Source organism: Pituophis catenifer, unplaced genomic scaffold (genome assembly GCF_029215685.1).
Source record: "Pituophis catenifer annectens isolate HBS135680 unplaced genomic scaffold, rPitCat1.0.hap2 SCAF_6, whole genome shotgun sequence".
Taxonomy (NCBI): Eukaryota; Metazoa; Chordata; class Lepidosauria; order Squamata; family Colubridae; genus Pituophis; species Pituophis catenifer.
The window spans coordinates 73,261,849-73,283,713 of NW_027256886.1; the positions used below are offsets into that span (position 1 = coordinate 73,261,849).

Below are 21,865 nucleotides of genomic sequence, written 5' to 3' on the forward strand. Positions count from 1 at the left end.
TGACTCACTGCAGTTGTTAAGTTAATAACACGGTTGTTAAGTGAATCTGGCTTCTCTGTTGATTTTGCTTGTCAGAAGGTTGCAAAAGGTGATCGCATGGCCCCAGGACACTGCAATCGTCGTAAATACGAGTCAGCTGCCAAGCGTCTGAATTTGATCATGTGATCATGGGGATCATGGTGTAACCATCATAAATCACTTTTTTTCAGTGTCATTGTAACTTCCAACAGCCACTAAACAAAGTGTTGTAAGTCGAGGACTATCTGTACACAACAGCATACACAGCAATATCATAGTATCCTGATGAAAAGAATGCAAGAAACGTTTTGAATCAAGACGCAAAAGGAGAAATGTGCATGAAAACTGCTCTCACCTCTGAGAATAGGAGTTGTTTTTTGTTTTCTTTAAAAAAAACCATGGTTAGCTAGTTAAAGCATGTAAATTTCAGTAGTGTAAATATTAATGTGTGGGGTTTTTTTCAAAATAGATTTGGAAAATTTTACTTTGGACGGATGGGAGAATTGCAGACAATATTAACTGATACAGAGTTTCTTAAATCAGCATAGGGAGCTAACATAAATCAAGTGGTTGGAAGAAATTTCCGGATAATTCCATAAAGGAAAAAAAATGAGAGAGGAGTGATAAGAAAGAGATAATAGCAAGGTATGCAGCAGTAGCAATACATTTCCAAATTCCGTAACAGTGCAATGTATACATTTTCTGGAAAAAAAAAAGTGCATTTAAATGTCACAGTTTTCTCTTCAGGAAGTTGAATACGGTAATTCAACTTTGGGCATGCGGCAAACTTTAGTGTGCATTATTACTCTGGGAACAGAAAACATTTTCAATCCTTGTATGACCTGCAAATTATTATTCTTTTCCTTCCCCTCTGCAAAATTTTCTGAGTTATCACCGAGAACGTTCTCATCACCTGCAGAACTGCTAAAAAGAAAAGCATCAGAATGGCTAATGCTCTTTCCACACAACCACAAGGCTGTCTATCTAATCATCGCTAACATTTTTGCACCATCGCTTTCCAAGAGTTGTTCCATTCTTCTTCCTGCAGTTGGCCAATAGGGCTTCATTAAAAAATACAGGTTAACTGGTGAGGAGTCCTTAGTGCACTCTGAGCTTGGTTGTTTTCTTATAGCACTGATGATGTTACCTAGTTGGTTAACAAAATGTCGGCAAGAAAACAACCAAGCTTGGAGAGCACCAAGAACCCCTCATTTCAACCCTGAGCTACAAATAGTCTCTTTATTGGTGCCATGTTAACTGGTACCCTACCCCTACTCTCTTATTTTCATGTTGCATTTACCTTTTTATGGGATTAGGATTTTCCCACCAAAAAGAATCTAATCATTCTGCAGTGGCACAAAAAACTCCATCTCTCAAAACAGCCTGAAAGTCATGTAAATTATCACATCAACAGTTTCATTTCAAAAGGGAATGGAAGATCTTGGGAACGGGAAGCTGAGGAAGATAGGAATACTAAGTAGGAACTGTCTATCCTAGGGAGGATATGCTAGGAGGATATGACACAAATATGCCTTTCCTTTAGATTAGTAGCCAATTAACGTCTGAATTTAATTGGCTGAGAAGGAAAAGACTGCCAGGAGCTCCAAAGTATTGTGATGGTGCATAAGGGCAGTGCCTATCTCAGATCAGTAGGGAAAGGTTCTAGATCCATGAAATCATAATTAAGCCTACGAGGATGTCAACTTTTCAAAACATGCACACATAATTAAGCATGACAATTTAATATGTTGATACATTTCTACCACTCCCAACTGTTATCCCAATGTCATTACTGCTTTACCAAAACTCAACATGTTGACATGTATGAAGACTTGTTTAGATGCATACAAAAAAAGGGAGCAAGGCTTCAACTGTACAGCAGTAGCTTCAACTTGACATTTGTTTGAGCCATGGATGCCCCTGTAATTTTGGCTGTGCTTTGAATAAATCATGTCTAATTGAAGCAGACCCTGCTTTGACCCTGCAAAATCAAATTTCCCATTCAATATCCCCGCCACATGCAATGGAATTGAGATGTAGATTAAATCTAGTTTGAACTCAAGGGGGGTGGGCATATACTTCTGAGAGAAATGGGCTATACACCTATATTCACATGTATATGGATATATATACTGGTATATATATTTTCATACATCTATTCTTGCACATCGATTTTAATTGGGCCACTTGTCAGGATATGGTGTGTGATGTGATCTCCTTCGTTTTGTGGTCTAACTCTTCTGCGCATCCGTCTGTGACAGCCCTGTGCACAGCGAGATCTCTCATCTGTTACTCCACATACAAGAACGCGGCAATGTAGGAACACTTCCTAAATGGAAAAAAAAATGCATATTTATGTCTACATACTATATATATATACATACTGCTCTGACCTAGGCTTCCTTAACAAGCAGGAGGCAGGAATTACTGTCAAAACCTCTTTTATTTACACGGCTGTGAATTACGTTCATTCACAGTCAGCAACGTTTGTCCAAACAGTTTTTCAAAGGAATATTTCTCAACACATCTTATCTCGTTTGGCAAGCTGCCACGTAACTTGTTTCCAACCACAGTACAAGACAAAACTTGGAACAGAGTCTCTCAGAGTCACGGAATGAACGAATTGTTTCCTGCAAAAGCCCACTCCCTGTTTGCTCCCCTTTTATTTCCTATGGGAGGGGCCAATCACCTCCAAGGTGTGGCTTTTACTCCCGAGTTGACCCTGCTTTCTGAGTTGTTCTTGTCTTTTGGCAGCTCTGCGCATGCATGCACTGGGAACTAGCTCCAGCTGTTCCTCTGCCTCACTGCTGTCCACCTCCTTCTCTGCCTCCCGACGCAGAGCCCTCATCTGAGCTTTCCCCAGCCCCCAGGACTGGCCCAAGTTCCTCCCCAACCTCCTCACTGTCTGATTCTGCTGCCAGCTCCGCTTTGCTTTTCAGACACAAAGAATATCTAAGCTTCTGACTATGGATTTTCATGCCCAAAATTGAAAGAAGCAGACCTGCCCCCCCCCCTCCCCCCCACCTGGAGATTGACAGTCTAAGAGACACATATTCATTTTGCCTTAGCTGCAGTTCTTGGTACAATATTTTGAAACTTCTCTCATTCAGGAGGTGAATACAGAAGGTAGAAGACAGTAGAAGCAATATGAGCCTGGTGGAATCTTATTTGCATTGAACCTTCAGCCACCCCATAATATGGAGCAGACATTAATCCAGCAACAATCTTTACCTCAAACATAAGATACACATGCAAATGTAAATTAAATATGTCTGTCCAACAGTAGGTGTGAGCTTCAGAGAATGAGTCAGAACATTTTGGTTGGAAATCTTTAAAAACAGCCAGATTTTATATCGGTTTAGGTAACAATAGTATTTTACTCCTGAACAAAAACTTAAAAGGAGTAATGTTGTTAATGCCTTTTCAAGAAAAACTGATGATACCTCTACGTTGTAGAATAAAACCTCGTTTCCCTGTCATTCTTTCCTTGAAATTTTGAAATTGCTGGGGTGCCAGGTATTTGAAACTCCTTGTTGAATGTTATGGTTAGTGCCATAAAATGTGTAGTGATAATGAATTCTTAGGATGAACAGCCCATCTATATTTATTGATCTTGCAAACATTGTTAAGAAGTGCTTGCACATGAGAAGTTCTTGTTTCAGAACAGAGAGTTTTGATGTCACCCAATCTAAAATAATAATACAAAATTTCCAGGGAAGCAAGCTGTGAAATCATCTATTTGGTGGAATGGGTGGTGTTTAGCGACCATATCTCAGACGGTCCATTTCATCTGAACAACAGCTCAGGAGAAAGAAAATATGGTAGGTATGGGAAATAGAAGAAGAAAACAGCAGGGTTAGGCAAGATTTGAAAGCATTTCAATTTGGTTTTGCCTCTAAAGCGCTGTTTAATTAATTTAAATCCTCATTTACCAACAATATTCGTTCTCATGTACTCCTATCAAAAGTGAGAGAAGATCTTGGTGGCATCTGGATCTTCTGCCAGTCCATTTCAATAGACTTCTGACTTTGTCAGCTCTCCTGAAATTCATGAATTTGAGTTTTTGCTCACCTTATTATCTTTACCCACAAATTTGAACACTGGGACCTGAAAGTGTTTAGCCAGATGATCCTTTGATGTGTACTGCTTTATGGAATCATCCGAAACGCAGCTGAAGAGAAAGGGAGAGAAGAAAAATGTCAACAGCTTTCATAGATTGATGTCCAAAAGACAGAAGATATTTTAGTGCCTTCCAGGGAGGCTGGCAGGCACTCATATTGCTGCCTTAACTCTACTGGTAGGTCAGCCAAGACTGAAGATGAAAAAAACAGAACGGGAGTCTAATTACATTGCCAGAAATCTAAAAAAATACCCATTGCAATAAAAAAAAGATTAAAAGAATGCATTAGGCTTCCTTCACAGTCTGGATTTGCAGTTCTGCTAATGACCAAAAGATTTACCAGCATCCTAAATCAAAGAAATCCTTAGCCAACCTTTGATTTTTTTTTTCAACAAAGATATAGATATGACTCAGAGACGTGGCAAAACCAAAGAACTAATGGACAAAATATTGTAGGATTTTTTTTCTTCTCAGGTTCCCAAATACGTGGGATGAATGAAAACACATCAAATAATTTTTCCTGATAATTTTTAACCTGAACTTTTCTGTTAACTTTTGTATATTTCTTTAAAGTGCATTGCAAATCCTTGAGTTGGAGAAAATTTTAAAACATGGATTGGAAGTGGACCTTTTGAATGTAGAGGATACATTCAATATCCTCTGATTAATTATTTTGTGATTGGCGAATAATCAGCTGTGTTTACAAAGAGGGAAACATCAAAATGGCTGCCACACTCTTGGGATCAAAGCCTTGTGTCCAGTGGTGGGATTCAGCCAGTTCGCACCACTTCAGGAGAAACGGTTGTTAACTTTCTGAGCAGTTTGGCAAACTGGTTGTTGGAAGAAATCATTAGGGCAGAGAACCGGTTGTTAAATTATTTGAATCCCACCACTGCCTATGTCCCTTTTGAATGTACACTGTGATGCACCACAAAAAAGAGTGAGACATCAATCAGAGAGCTGTGGCAGCCATCTTCATTTCCTGCCAGACACTCCTGCAAATAACTAAGACATTTATCTGAGAGAAAAGAAATAGGCAACAGAATACATTATTCTCAAGTCATTTTGTTCCATTATGCTTATAAGGTTTCAGGATTTCTGAGTCCAAAAGTTGAATTAATCAAATGATTACAGACAACTTTGTTTGTTTGTTTGTTTGTTTGTTTGTTTGTTTGTTTGTTTGTTTTGTCAATGTGTAATAGCTTCTGAGCCTTAATAGAGAATAAAAACCAACTGAATTAATATAAGGAAAGTAGACTGTGGAAAGCAAAATGAATTTCCTTGAAAAATGAGATGTCATTCTAAGGATACAAAAATACTGAGAATGAGCCGATACTTGGTGTTGTTATTCCTCAGTGTCTAGCTTCTTGTGTGGCTGTGGCTGTATCTTCAAAGAAAAGGTATATTCTTTGGTGGTGAATGAAAACACAATGGAATGCTTACCAGCAATCTAATCTCCAGAATGCAGACTTTGAACATTATAAAACTTGCTACACAGGACAAAAAGCAAAGGAAAAGTACTATACGTGTCTTACATGGAAATCACCTTTGCCTCTTGGAATCTGACATAAATTGCTCATTAATTGCATTTATGAGAAGAGGCTATCAGGCAGAACCTGAATTTTCAGGATAGGATTGTTGTTCCTTGTATTATTGCTAGATGGGGCGGGGGAATCATTTTGTAAGCATATCAAGAAAAATTCAACAATTATTTCTGTGGTAAGTACCCAAGACAGGCTTGGAAAAATAAAATAGCCCACTTAAGAAAATATTGCTATCTTTGCTCGTTAAAGCCTATGCTATAATAAATCAATTGTTTTTAAGATACCACTAGATTCTTCACTGTTCTTGCAATTCTCAAAGAGTTTTTATAAACAGGACTAAATGATCCACAAGGTCCCTTCTGACTCTGTTGTTCTGTTATTATTCTGTTATTCAGAAGTTGTGGGAGCTTCATCCCTGGAAGCTTTCAAGAAGAGACTGGACTGCCATATGTCAGTTCTACATTCAATGGAATGACTTGCCTTCAAAAGTTGTGGGAGCTTCATCACTGGAAGCTTTCAAGAAGAGACTGGACTGCCATCTGTCTGAAATGGCATAGGGTCTCCTGCTTGGGCAGGGGGTTGGACTAGATGACCTGCAAGGTCCCTTCCAACTCTGTTAATCTGTTACAGTGCAGTTGCACATATTGAGCAAGGTCCGTTCCAACATTTTCTTCAGCATTTTAAAAGATCAGATGGAACCACTCTCTTAAGTCACAGCTATAAAAGCCATCTGTTCAAGTACAATTTCAAGGATTACTTCCCCCTGAAGTTTTTCTTTTATATGCTTCTAGTTATTAGGCCATTGGTTTTTATTGCAGAGAGAGAGAAAGAGAGGGAGGGAGGGAGGGGAGAGAGAGAGGGAGGGAGAGAGAGAGAGAGAGATATCAAATGAATACTCTGTCTTCTGAAATGAATACTCTGTGAGAACTTTAAAAAAATCAATGGCACCTGGAATATGGATTATGTTCTACAAAGAAAGCTGAATGGCAGAAAATTCCTTGCTTAAGTGGCAGGAAAGGAGCTGTTTTGGATTATGAGGCACACCTAGGTTTACTCCAGGGAGTAGTTCTTTCAAGGCCCACCTTGGAGGGTATGGAACAGATGAGGAGAAATTCAAAAATTCAAGGAGGTTGCTATCCAAATTCAAAGCCTCACCCATTTTTTGGGATGTGTATTATAGATAAAAAGGGTGCGGCTTTGATCTCAAAATCACAGCTGCCTCTTGTTTTGTTTTTAGCCCTACAACAGATGCTCCTTAATGCTTTTTTGCCTTTGTGAAGTTTTCTCCATTTCTCTAATGTTTGATCAACGCGTGTCTTGTGATTAACAACAGAACGACTCCAAAGACAAATGGAAGGAAGACACAGAAGCAATGGTAAGGAATCCAAATAGATTCCAACACCGAAGACTAGGACTGAATTACTTTAACATATATTTCCATTGTGTTGTAATTTTAGCATTACAATAATAAGAATGCCAGAATAGCAGTGGCAATAGCAATTAGACTGATATACCGCTTCATAGTGTTTACAGCCTTCTCTAAGCAGTTTACGGAGTCAGCATATTGCCCCCAACAATCTGGGTCCTTATTTTACTGACCTCGGAAGGATGGAAGGCTGAGTCAACCTTCAACCTGTCAGAATCAAACTCCTGGCTATGAGCAGAGTTAACCTACAATACTGCATTCTAACCACTGTGCCACCAGGGCTCCAGAATGCCAATTTAGTAAATTTTCCCCCATGTCACTTTATGTCAGTGAGATTCAATGAACTTCATAAAACATTTATGAAGGAACTTGGCATTGTTATTCACAAATGAAAATTTTAATTTACAGTATGAGCTTAGGGATAATACATCTAAAATTGTTTCATAAATAACAGGTACAAAGATGATCCCTAGGGGAACTTATAAATGTATGAAGTGCATCAGAAAACAACAGCACCAATGTAAATTAAGAGACGGATAAACACCAGATGCTACATAAGATCTTCTTTGAAGGCATGATTACTTTAGAGTGATTTAAAAGGGTACTTTATTTTGTTATTTTTTTAAAAAAAAAAATAGAACCATTTAATAGATATTCAGTATGAAAATGTCATTAATTGCTTATTCCTGAAAAACCAACTTTATATTTTAGGAACTGTATTTGCTAGGGTGTAATGCAGTCCATTCAAGTTTATGGCATAAGAAATTGGCTAATATTTATAGTGCTACAAGACTTTTAGAGGCACAACCCATTATGTTGAAAAATGTCATATCTTCCACTTCTTATTGAAATAGCCTAGTCTAGTAAGAGATACAGTATGTCCTTAATGGCAGGCAAACTGGCTTTTTAAGAACACAATTGGGAAATCTTTTTTATTATTATTATTGTGCTTCACTTGGGTATCTTTCTTCATCAAAAGCCTTCTGCAGAGTTTCCACAGTTTACAATCACATGTGTAAGTAAGAACTGGCTCTATAGCATTCCTGTGCAAGGCCCTCCTTTAACACCAAGGTGGTTTCTAAATGAATTTCAGCAGCAGAGAAAACAATTATTACGTGGAATTTGAGTTTAACAGATTAACAGAGTTGGAAGGGACCTTGTAGGTCATCTAGTCCAACCTCCCGCCCAAGCAGGAGACCCTACACCATTTCTGACAAATGGCAGTCCAATCTCTTCTTGAAAGTCTCAAGTGATGAAGCTCCCACAACTTCCGAAGGCAACTTCTGTTCCATTGGTTGATTGTTCTCACTGTCAGAAAATTTCTCCTTATTTCCAGGTTAAATCTCTCCTTGTTCAGCTCATTCCCTTTCACACTCCCAGAAAACAAAAGCTTTTATTTTTTAAAATGACAATCTTTATTCTATATTTTTAGCATGTTATCATGCCAAATTAAAAGGGACAATAAATATAACAGCATTTTGCAGCGTATTGAATTCTCCCGCTAATGGGAATGAATAGTAAAACTGGCAGGAGGCTCCGCCCACCAACCCCGATGTCATCAGGAAGCTTCTGTGCATGCCCAGAAGTGTGCACAAGCAAAGCGTGCGCATGCGTGTGGCCCTGTTGCAAACCAGTAGTAAAGGTAAGTAGAACCCACCCCTGGTTTCCATCCATTATTCCTTGTCTGGCCTACAGATGTTTTAGAAAATAGCTTGACCCCTTCCTCTTTGTGGCAGCCCCTCAAATATTGGAAGATTGGAAGACTGTTATCATGTCTCCCCTGGTCCTTCTCTTCACTAGATTAGCCATGCCCAATTCCTGTAACCATTCTTCATATGTGTTACTCTCCAGTCCAGTTAGCTTCCATCTACATAGTAAGTGTACTCCTAGTTTCCAAGCTGGGTGTCAGCTGCCACCTCATGCTTGTGTTTTATTATTGCTTAGTGACAGTCTCCTGCCCCACTACAGGAGTGGGGGTTGGGGTGGGATGGAAGGGGGGGGGGTTTCAAGGGAAACGAAAAGTTCACTGTATCTCCGTGTGATGCGATTTCAAGGTCACCCGGCTGGGAACGGAACATAGCTGCATGCCAACCTACATTTGAAGTGATCATTCAAAAAATATCTTCTTTGAATTTGATTGGACACTGGGGGGAGGGGTTCCAACATTGGGAGACACCTAAGGGAAGGAAAAGTTAGACTTGGGGATTTTGGCGCACAATTTTCAGTTCTGGCTTTGCATTATTGTAATTCACTTGACTTCTAGTAAACTATACCTTTCTCAACAAATGGGGTCAAGGATCATTTTTACTTAGAGGGTCAAGCTGAGGCAGGTCTGACACTAGGTTTCAAAGGAGGAGTAATTAACCACACATCTTTTGCAACAAGTTTTGTGGTTTGTTTGGGTTGTCCCCAAACTTTAGACTTTACGCGGTATGTGTTAGGATAATAATTTCCAGTCCATTAACCATAAGAGTGGGTTAGTATAATGAGTAAATGCTTCCCCCCCTTCCATCTGCTTACAGGATTTATATTTTAAGAGACCCCAACTGTTCATTTAATCTCTCATTTCTCTAAAAGGAACACTATACCCTTAGACTTGCCTAAACATTATAGTTAACTTGCAATGATGGGTGGCTCAAGACTGCCATTTCCTGTTGCTGTTGCTTTGGGTTTTTTTATTTGTGCTTGTCATTTTATTATTTATGAACATTGATGTTCAGCAGGGCATACAAATACTTGGAATCTGAATTTTGAGCATTCTGAAACATGGAACAAACTAATGAAAATGATAAAGAAATCAAGAATTATTCTACAGTTCTTGAGCCAAGCTGCGATTAGTTTTAATATTTTGAAACTAGTTATCTGTTAACTAGTCCAGGAGCAACTCATTTGAAAGCAGTCAGAGATATTGTGAATTTGTTACTGCTTTTACACAATCTCTCCCTAATCTGTTTGAGTCCATTTGTAACTTGAGGCTAAATCATAAATTTAACCAGTTTGGGAAAGTTCTATTCACTCCAGTTGAACACAGATATTTACATGGTAGCTTATTAAGGCTCCCAGTTGCATTGAGTTTGTACTTCTTTTAATCATCTCTAATCTTTCATGATCTCTCTGGTCATCACCAAGAAGATTAGGGGGCATATGGCCACTTCATTTAGATATAAGGTGAGACCAACATACTCTGTTTCTCCCAAAATAAGACATCCCCGGATAATAAGCCCAATCGGGCTTTTGAGCGCATGGCAATAAGGCCAAGTGCTTATTTCAGGGTTCAAAAAAATATAAGACAGGGTGTTATTTTCGGGGAAACATGGTACTTCTTCTCATGTTTCTGGTATGTCCTTTTATCATACTTGAAAAAGTATTAGTTTTACTAGCTTGTGTTTCCTAATCGTTCTCTTTTCCTCTAGCCACCTTGTTGTGTCACATTTTCCTCTCTATTGCTCAATTTCTCTGCCCCTGCACTAGTTTGTGGTTCGTTTGAGATATTTTGCCATCTCTGGGTGACTTTTCTCAAAAATCAGTCTTCAAATCTCTTGGCCAATCCACCCTGCTCTCTCTCTTATTCATAGTCATATTGGTTTGGGCTACCTAACCACAAGGATAACAAGACTTTGAATCAAATTTCATATAGGGTGATATAATATATAGAACATCATATACATCTAATTATACTGTACAACTTAATGTTTACAATACATTGTAAATACAATACAATACAAATCCTTATTTATCCAATGAAAAACAATTACCATAAAATGCCTGCCTTGAGTTATGTATAGAATGGGATAAAGATGGGATAAAATATAATATTAAAATAACAACTGTTAATAACAAAGTCAAAAAAGTTCAGCTAGTGGATATTATAATACGAGGAGACAGCAAAATAGAAAGAAAAGGAGAAGATTACAATATGATTTGAGATTTCTATTTGACCTAAAAACAGAAGTTGAATTACTGTGGCAAAAGAAAACAAAGATAGTACCAATAATAATAGGTACCTTGGGTACAATCCCAAAACAACTGGATCACCACTTGAATACCATCGGCATTGACAAAATCATCATCAGTCAATTGCAAAAGATAGCACTGCTTGGAACACCTTATATCCTGCAATGATACCTCTAATACCACCTACAACATGTGCCTATCCCAGGTCCTTGGGAAGGACTCAATAGCTAGATAAAAATGCCAAATCCAGTCTAAACATCTGGCTGAGTGTGCCACCAATCCATTAAAAATGGATAGAAACCGAGAGTCAATGCTTATGTATGAACAATTCTCATATGAAAAATGAGAAGTCCTTCGCAAAGGCAAAAGGACTGGGCTCTGTTTTGAGGCCTGCAACAGCGATAAAAGATTATTCTGCTCATTAATGTTAAATATGCTCTAATGACGGGTGAACAGCTGGGTTACATAAAAAGGGTAAATGTCTTTAATTACGGCCACCAAATTGTTCAAGCATTATCACGAGAAAGGGAAGTTTCTCTGCTAAACAGTATTATAATTTTAATTGTAAATGAGAGCCAGTTTGGTCTAGTGGTTCAGGCTAGAAAATGGAAGGCTATGTGTTCAAATCCTGGCTTCGCCATGAAAGCCAGCTGAGTGACTTAGGGCCACTTACTTCTAGCCCAATCCACCTCACAGAATTGTTGTTGTTGTGGGGTAAATATATTTGCTGCCTTAAATTATTTGTAAAAATAATAAAGGTGGGATACCAATAAATGCATTTCATCTATTTGTTCAGCCTCTGCTTTCTTTTTATGGAGTGGATAGTTTTGCCTGCATAATCATGACCGCTGGCCTTTGTTCTACAGTATTTTTTGGAGTATAAGGCGCACCTTAGTTTTTGGGGAGAAAAATAAGAAAAAAGCTGATTGGCAGGTGAATCAGCCTCCCGGAATACCCCCAATCAGCTGTTCCCAGAGGTGAATTTTAGCAACAGGTTCCTTGGTTGTGAGCTCTGTGCCTTGCTTTTTTTTCTGCCTCTGAAACTTCTGAAACAGCTTCAGAAAAAAAGTCTCCAAGCAGAGCTTCAGAAAAGAAGCCTCCAAGCAGAGCTTCAGAAAAGAAGCCCCCAAACAGAGCTTCAGGAAAAAAAGCCTCCAAACAGAACTTCAGAAAAGAAGCCCCCAAACAGAGCTTCAGAGGCTTTTTTTCTGAAGCTCTGTTTGGGGGCTTTTTTTCTGAAGCTCTGTTTTGGAGGCTTCTTTTCTGAAGCTTTGTTTCTGATGCTTTTTTCAGCCTCTGAAATCTCCGTTTGAGAAGCTGGGCAAGGCTACATTCGGAATATAAGACGCACCCAGATTTTCACCCTCTTTTTTGGGGAAAAAAGCTGCGTCTTATATTCCGAAAAATACAGTAATTTCTCTGTTGGCCAAAAGGCATACTGACAGTCTTAGGAAAGATTTGAATTCCTTTCCCCCCCTCAAATTTAGTTGACTAAATAATCAAAGGACCTCAGTTTTAAATCTCAGATCAAAGACAAAAATAGTGAATGCTTACCCATCTCGAATTAAGTGGTACTTCAGGATCTCGTCTGTTTTGGATGTAGGGGTAGCAAAACAACTCTCCACCAATGTCTCCAGACCGTTGACGTGCACCAAGGGCTCAATCCCAAAATATAAAGAGTCTCGGAGTTTAAGAGTGGGAAGGGAATCCCCATAGGACTCTTCAAAATCTTTGTCTTTGAATATCTCAAGAGTGAAAGGGAAGACACCTTGATTGTGCCCCATAATTTCCAGTGGCAAATTCTTGACATTGGGGATATAGCCTTCTGAGATGGTGTAATGGCGAGGAAATTCACAAGTCACAGGGATCAACAGCTTTCCTGTGCGGACAATGATGTCCCCGTTACTGCCGGGTCTTTGCTTTGGCAAGCCAGTGACCATATTGGTAGCAACTATTTTGTCATTTACTACCTGTAGACAGAGGGCAAAGATGGTATAGTAAAGTTAGGCGCAGTGGTGGAATTCAAATTTTTTTACTACCGGTTCTGTGGGCGTGGCTTGGTGGGCATGGTGTGGCTTGGTGGGCGTGGCTTGGTGGGCATGGCAGGGGAAGGATACTGCAAAATCCCCATTCCCACCCCACTCCAGGGGAAGGATATTGGAAAATCTCCATTCCCACCCCACTCCTGGGGGAAGGATATTAGGTGGACTGCTTGAATAAAAGAATATGTCAGGAACAACATTATTCAATATCACCTGGACTAGGTGATCATCTGCAAGAATACAAAAAATAAAATAAAAAATAACAACTAGCCAAAAAGGGAACTCAAGAACCAGATAGCAGCCATTTAGGATTTTATTTTTTGTATTTATCTCTTTTAAGAATACATTTCTAGCCCACATATTAGAAGGGCTGTGTGGAGTCTCTGCTAATAAGCTATGCATGACTAATAAGGTTTCCAGGGTTAATGAGCAGGGCTGGTTATATTATTATCTACCATAAACAAACAAAGCATATTAGAAGAATAAGTGAAATGAATAGCGCTCATAGATCATGAAAATTCTGCTTAAACAATGACTTCTCAGAAAAGTAAAATATTCCAGTATTTATTATTTTCATTAAAACCGGTTTACAGTTAATTAAAAATGCCCTTCTGGAGAGAAATTGGTATTCTGCTAGGTCTAACAGGATTATGCCATAACCTAGCACAAAAGTCAAATTTTAGCAAGTTACAAAAACCGAGTGCAGAATTCATCAAGAAAGGCAAAAGATAAGCATAGTGAATAGTGGCCTACAATAATAATGTAGCTATTACAATAATAAAAGAAAAGTCCCTTTCTTGCTTCCATTAAATTTGTTTCTAATTGCATATCGTCAAATAACTGATATCACAGTGGCCGTAGTGAAATTCAATTTTTTTTTTCTTCCAGTTCTGTGGGTGTGGCTTGGTGGGGCATGGTGTGCCCCCCCCTCCGTCCAAGCAGGAGACCCTACACCAGGGATGAAATGCTCCCGGTTTGGACTGGATCACCTGATCCGGTAGCAATGGAGGCGGGTGGTTCGGAGAACCGGTAGCAAAAATCCCTGCCCCCCCTCCCCATTGCCCAGCTGAGTAGCGCAATCATCAGAGGCTTTTTTAAAATTATTTTTAAAAGTATTTTTTCTACAATCTCTTTGGCTGAAAAAATGCTTTTAAAAGTTAAAAAAAAAAGCCTCTGATGATCGCGCGGCTCAGCTGGGATCATCAGAGGCTTTTAAAAGCATTTTTTCTACAACCTCTTCCGCCGAAGACGTTATAGAAAAAATGTTTTTAAAAGGAAAAAAAGCCTCTGCCGATCAGGCAACTCAGCTGGGATCGTCAGAGGCTTTTAAAAGCATTTTTTGCAACCTCTTCAGCCAAAGACGTTGTAGAAAAAATGGTTTTAAAAGTAAAAAAAAAAAAAAAGTTGGCCACGCCCACTCAGTCATATTACCCCCCCAAGCCACACCCACAGAACCGGTAGTAACAAATTTTACATTTCTGTATTTTCTCCTATTCAGGTTGCTCCTGAATGTAACAAGGGAACAAGCATTCCGAAAGCTTGGAGAAATTTCCTTTTTCTAGGATGCTTTAGCAAGGTCATAGAGTGGGATTGGCATAAACAACCCTCTAAGTCTGTCCCACTGATATACAGATTTTTTTAAACAACGACGGCCTTTGCAAAGTGGCAGAGAAACAGGTTGAAAGCAAAAGGTTGGGAAATTTTTTTTTTGCTCCACACAGTTGCTAGGCAATCTATATATAGAGCAGTTACTTAGGTCTGCACCTCCAGTGACAGATGCGTCCATTTATTTAAAGTATGCTAAAGCCACTGTGGAAAATTCAGTAATGAAGGAATAAAGGATAATGGCTGGACTGAAGTGCAGAGAGCCAAGCTGACACTTCACTTGGATACACAGCAGTGACCAAAATTGTGGAAAACTTTTGGGAAAAGTGTATTTTCTAAAACTAGCTAATAATACCACTTTTTTTTTTTTTTTGGAGTAGTACCATAAAATTATATATCAATGAAAAGATAATTTGTTCAAGAATGTAATGCAATAACTTTTATGAAGGATTTGCTATTAGAATAGCAGTGACAGTATAAAGAAGACAAGTGAAACACATAGAAAAAACGAGAGATACAAAAATTACATAGAAAAAAACGAGATATACAAAAATTATCACCATAGAAAAAACGAGATATACAAAAATTATCACCATGTAAGTTAATACTTAACCTTTAACATGAATTAGGGCCTTACAACGTCTTCCCATGGAGTGAACCAAGTCTTTTAGTTCTGCAGCTGTTATAATGTGAAACGAAGATTGAATGATTGCTTCTATTAACTGGGTTTTATTGCTGGGTCGCTTCTGACTAGCTGACTTTAGTCGGCTCCATAGATTTTCAATTGGGTTAAGGTCTGGGCTATTCCCAGGCCATTCCAGCAGTGGAATATGATTATCTTGAAACTCCAAAAAAAGGAGTGTTATTAGCCATCAAACCTCAAAAATACACTTTTCCCACTACTGTAGTCCTCAATACAGGCAATCCTCGAATTACAGCAGTTGATTTAGTGACCGTTCGAAGTTATAACGGCAATAAAAAAAGCGACTTATGGACATTTTTCACACTTACGACCGTTGCAACATCCCTACGGTCACATGATCAAAATCCGGACACTGGGCAACCGACTCGTATTTGTGAGGATTGCAGTGTCCCAAAGTCATGTGGTCCCCTTTTGCGACCTTCTAACTAGCAAAGTCAATAGGGAAGCCAGATTCACTTAACAACCATGTTACTACTGTTAGGAAATGAGTATTACCTACCTTGTTGGGCTGGCGATATATAAACCATCAATATAGCTTTAAGACTGCTGTATTGTATCATACTGTGTCCTGATTGGTTAGCTCTGTAGCCAATCTCCTTAAGAGGGAGCTAGAAACATGGTTTGTTTCTCTTTGCTGTTCTTGCTCCCTGATATCTCTACGCTACTGTTTGCAAATCCAGAAGAACTGTTTATTGTGAATGACTACGACGACTGATAAGAAGACTTTGTTATTGGATTATCCCTGGACTGTCGTTTTGCTATCTCCTGCATTATATGTGTATGACCTGGACTGTTTATTGGACTGTGTCTTACTATTTCCTAAAAGTAAACACAACTCAGTGTATCTGTGTGTTGACTGTCTTTATTCGTACCTACTCTCAATCGCTTTCATGCGTACACCCTTGCTATTCAAGGGTTATTCTGTGAATACCTTAACAACTACCGTAATTTAACAAGGGCAGTGATTCAGTTAACAATTGTGGCATGAAAGGTCATTAAATGCGGCAAAATTCACTTAACAACTGTCTCACTTAGCAACAGAAATTTTGGGCTCAATTGTGGTCGTAATTCGAGGACTACCTGTAGACACCTTTAGCCCAGTTGCTCTTTTAGTTGCTCTATCTCAAAAGGTTGTATTGTGTGCATAAAATAAGAAGAGATTCCCATGGACTGCACCTTGAGATCTCAAGTGGAAATATAGGATATCAATGCAAGACCAAAACAAATAAATACAATCAGTACATACATCTATAGATGTTCCACAGGTTTTCAGAGAGAAGATGAGGTTGACATGAGTGCCATTGGATACTCCTTTGCAGGAGCCATTGGAAAGCGAGAGGTCCATTCCCCCAACAAGATCCTTGGGAATGTTCACTTCTATAGATGTAGATTTACATATAACTGGAACTGTAAGAAGGAACACAGCTAGTAAGTGAGTTGGAAGTTAAAACATTGCCTTTCTTGTAAGATGAAGGGTTTTTAAAAAATATCTGTCACTTCTAAATCAAATGTTTCCAGATTCTGGCCTGGGGAAATGATGCTTTGATATACCGTGATGGCACAGTAGTTAGAATGCAGTATTGCAGGCTGACTCTGCCGACTGCCAACAGTTCGATTTTCACCAGTTGACTCAGCCTTCCACCCTTCCAAGGTCGGTAAAATGAGGACCCAGATTGTTGGGGGCAATATGTTGATTCTGTAAACTGCTTAGAGAGGGCTACAAAGCACTGTGAAGCAGTATATAAGTCTAATTGCTACCATGTTTTCCCCAAAATAAGACCTTATATTATATTAATTTATGCTCCAAAAGACGCATTATGGCTTATTTTCCGGTTAAATCTTATTTTGGGGAAAATACAGTATTAAACACCTCCGTCTGCTGGCAATCTTAACTGGGGCTTATTTTTGGGGTAGGGTTTATATTACGAGCATCCTGAAAAATCATGCTAGGGCTTATTTTCCGGTTGGGTCTTATTTTTGGGGAAACAGGGTATTGCTAGTGCTTGAATATAAACTGGTTGGATGGCCATTGTTACAGAAAGCAATGGTATTTGGGATGAGTAATTTAAAATACACAACAAAGGACCAAGATGGCTTACTGCCCCTTTTACAGTGTTATTAGACCATTGTATCTGCATCCTGATAGAAGTGTAATTTTGTCATTAACTTTGAGACTGAGAAGTTTCTCCCCAGAAAAATGGGGTGGAGATTTTGAATTAATTCAATCAACAATTAACTCATGACAAAAGAATTATATCATGGCTGCTTCAAGCAAGCCATTCTTAGGACACTGGAAGCTAAAACATATGAACAATGTTTGCAGAAACTGGTGTGTCTATTCCAGTGGTGAAATCCAATTTTTTTTACTACCGGTTCTGTGGGTGTGGCTTGGTGGGCATGGTGTGGTTTGGTGGGTGTGGCTTGGTGGGCGTGGAGGGGAAGGGTACTGCAAAATCTCCATTCCCACCCCACTCCAGGGGAAGGATATTGCAAAATCTGCATTCCCACCCCACTCTAGGGGAAGGATACTTCAAAATCCCCATTCTCTCCCCACTCCTGGGGCCAGTCAGAGGTGGTATTTGCCGGTTCTCCGAACTGCTCAAAATTTCTGCTACTGGTTCTCCAGAACCTGTCAGAACCTGCTGGATTTCACCCCTGGTCTATTCTAATGGAAAAAAAGGACTAGGAGTGACATTCCAATATCTAAGGGGCTGCTACAAAGAAGGGGGGGGGGTGTCAACCTATTTTCCAAAACAGCCGAAGGCAGAACAAGAATGGATGGAAACTAATCAAGGAAAGAACCAACCTAGAACTTCACCTCCTGAAGCAAAAGCAGGATATATATCTACCAAATTAACAAATTATCCTAGATCAGCCACATCCCTTTTTCCCTTTGTACCTTGGCAGGTGTGGTTGTCTTCTGACAAAACAAGACCTCGAGGGCATTCACACTGATAACTGGTTTCCAACATGTTGCATCTATGGCTGCAACCTCCGTTGTTGTTGTGACACCCTTCAATTTCTAAGGCAGAAATAATGAGTAGACAAATAACTTTTTCCCATCTAGCAGTGCCTCTGCAACCATGTCCTTTCTCTGCTCACATTGAACGGAGCTATAGGATTAGGTAAACATGAGGGGGAATTATATTCATGTATTACCCAGTCATTTAAACTGTCTACATGTTCCATTGTCCTCTTAATTATATTGGGCAAAGATCTGTGGAGGTTTCAGGAATCTCTGCATTGAAATTAATGAGACTTGTGCAAAGCACAGAGAACAGACAGGTGCTGTTTCAGGATTGTTCCTATTAAGCCTTAGAAAGATAAACTGTGTGAAGGAACTAGAAGCAGAAGGTCTAATAAGCTCCCGAAGCACATCCTCAGCCGGGTGTGTGTCTACTTTGTGGAAGCAGGTCACCTTAATTGATGCTTCCACAAAGAAAACTGCTCTTTGGATTTATGCTCAACCCTATTTGTGAATTCTGGGCTTTCAATACAAGATCCGGTTAGATGAAGATGTACATCTGTCTACGCAATTCTTTCCACCCACGTCTCAGCACTAAAGAAAATGCCCACTGGCACTCTAATACCTGTTCTTGGATGGAGCCTGAAAAAGGAGAAAGCTGCCATGATATTGCCCTGTCTCTTCTCTTCTCTTCTCTTCTCTTCTCTTCTCTTCTCTTCTCTTCTCTTCTCTTCTCTTCTCTTCTCTTCTCTTCTCTTCTCTTCTCTTCTCTCCCCTCCCCTCTCCTCTCCTCTCTTCTCTTCTTTCCTCTCCTCTTTCTTTTCCCTTCCCTTTTCTCTTCCTGTTTCTCTCCTCTCCCTGCTCTTTCCTCCTCCCCTCCCCTCTACTTTCATCCCCTCTCCTTCTCTTCCCTTTCCTCTTCTTTCCTCCCCTTCCTTTCCCCGCTTTCCCCTCCCTCCTCTCCCTCTCCCATTCCCTTCCCTTCCCCTTGCCCTTCTCTCAAACACAACCACTGATTTATAGGGTATTTTCTGGCACTTTGGACCTTATCTCTCTCATGAATCTTAAAGTCCATTAATTAAATCACTCTAGATGCAAAAGTTCAGCTAGTAATTCTAAATCATTTCCTTACCTTCACAGGTTTTTCCATCTGGCCCCAGGACACGCCCAACTCCACATTCACAGCGATAGGAGTTCTTTAGGTTAATACAGAATTCGCTGCAGCCTCCATTATTCCTTTCGCATTCGTTTTCATCTACAAGGAAACATGAGAGAAAGACTTCCAACTTAGCAGCAATGCTAAAAGCAGCTAAGAGCTGGATTGTAGGACATGAATGCTAGAGGCAACATGCAGTAATACTGTTTTTAGGTCGTCAGTTTGAAAGAACTGTATTTGTTGGATGGAGTTTTGTCAGCATCCTTGATGGTTGATCCATAAAAGTTAGATGTGCCTGCTTTGTGTCTGTAACCTTGATATTTTTGCACCACAAGAATACAAAAGCCAATGACTCCATTTGTGTTAAGCCCTCCAAGGCTGGCTTAATACAGAAAAAAAGACCCACTTGAATTTCTAAGATTGTTCTTACTAGATTTTGCTTGAAAGCCATCCAGAGTAATTTTCTTGCTCAACCTACAGCCGTGATGGCGAACCTATGGCACGCGTGCCGGAAGTGGCACGCTGAGCCATCTCTCCAGGCACGCAAGCCATGTTTCGTTGCTCTTCCGTGTTCCGGCGCGCCAGCCAGCTGGTTTTCACATGCACGGGAGCTCCAGAAACTGGAAGAGCAGCCACCCACTCCTGGCTGGCCCCACCCTGTCCACCCCTCCCCTCCCAGGAGTCCCCACACAGCCCATTTTGGATGCAAGTAAGTGCAGGGCACGCGCAAAGGCTTGAGGAGGGCAAAAAACAGGCCTGCTGGAAGTTCGGGCCTGCCTGTTTCCGGCCTCCAGAGCCTGAGGAGGCCATTTTTGCCCTTTTGGAGGCTCAAGGAAAGCCTCCGGAGTCCGGGGAGGGCAAAAATGCCCCCCTCCCCTGTGGTGCAAAAGGCCAACTAGGCCATACCCACCATGGCCACACCCACCCAGCAACCAGGCAGAGAACCCCTTGCTAAAAGTTTTGAAACCCACCCCTGGTCCTGTGTATAATTAGTAAAGTCTCAGTCTCTATGAAAGCAGTGGGACCTAATTCTAACAGATTGCTGCTTTAATCAAGAAAGAGTTCTTGATTAAATTATTGATTAGATTATCAAAAGATAAGACAATGAGATAAAAGGTTTCTTTTAGATGTTGGATCAGTCCATGTTAATTACTCAGTGTTTATAATATTCTATGTCCTTTTGATATAGCTAGATAGATACAGTACATGTAGTGCAACTTCTTGTTGTTGTTTATGTTTTTTTGTCTTTTTCTCTGCTTTTGTCAATTAGCAGTTTTTGGAATGTTTGCTAACTTTTAATCAATAAGCCTCAGACTTATTTATTTTTGATAGCTGAACTGAGCAGCATACATGTTGCTTTCATCTGGATATAGAAAATGACTGGGATGTTGGGTGCAAACCAGTGGGGAAATTCAAATTTTTTTACTACTGGTTCTGGGGGCGTAGCTTGGTGGGCATGGCAGGGGAAGGATACTGCAAAATCCCCATTCCTCCCCACTCCTGGGGGAAGGATATTGCAAAATCTCCATTCCCACCCCACTCTGGGACCAGCCAGAGGTGGTATTTGCCAGTTCTCTGAACTACTCCAGAACCTGTCAGAACCTGCTGGATTTCACCCCTGATGCAAACTATAGAGCCTTGGTAGTACAGTGGTCTAAAGCACCCTGTTATTAAGACCAGCTGCCTGCAATTACTGCAGGTTCGAATCTCGCCAGGCTCAAGGTTGACTCAGCCTTCCATCCTTTCTAAGGTAGGTAAATTGAGGACCCAGTTTGTGGGGGCAATAAGCTGACTTTGTATAAATATACAAAAGGATGAAGGCTATTGCTTAGCGCCTTGTAAGCCGCCCTGAGTCTCCGGAGAAGGGCGGCATATAAATCAAATTTAAAAACAACAACAACAACAAAAAAAAACTAAACTGCAAATGACACGCTATAATTTTCCAGCATTAATTAATTGATGATATATACTGGCTCTGGCTTGAACATTTGCACATTTGATGTAAGCATAGTTATTTTAAAATGTAAAAATGTTTGTGTAAATTCTAATGTTATAAACTTCATGAGCTTGGAGGTTGCTGCAGGACATTATAAAGCCAGTTTGTGATGGAATGTTGCCCAGCTTTCCAGGAGGGAGAAAGTACATTCCAGTGGAGCAAGAGACAACACAGTTTAGAATTTATCTAATTCTAGACAAATTCTCTGTGTGAGAGAAAGAGGATGAAGACAGCTCATCCCTAATAGTTCTCAGACTATATGTTTTGGGAGACAAGTAATCTGTTTAGTTTGGCAAGATTTCAGTCTATAACCAAAATTACACATATAGAATGAGT

At 39.9% G+C, this 21,865-nt stretch overlaps 1 protein-coding gene across 1 annotated transcript in view; it reads right to left on the reverse strand.

Annotated features, from left to right (window-relative positions):
- Positions 1-2,173: 2,173 nt before the first annotated feature.
- The window catches only part of OIT3 (oncoprotein induced transcript 3), a 52,165-nt gene continuing 32,473 nt past the window's right edge, over positions 2,174-21,865 (reverse strand). Inside the window, exons 4-9 of the mRNA XM_070945928.1 lie at positions 19,510-19,632; positions 18,312-18,434; positions 16,659-16,819; positions 12,617-13,032; positions 4,090-4,189; positions 2,174-2,347 (exon numbers count right to left, since the gene is read on the reverse strand). Coding sequence (XP_070802029.1) covers positions 2,174-2,347; positions 4,090-4,189; positions 12,617-13,032; positions 16,659-16,819; positions 18,312-18,434; positions 19,510-19,632 — 1,097 coding nt within the window. The remainder of the gene's footprint in view (positions 2,348-4,089; positions 4,190-12,616; positions 13,033-16,658; positions 16,820-18,311; positions 18,435-19,509; positions 19,633-21,865) is intronic.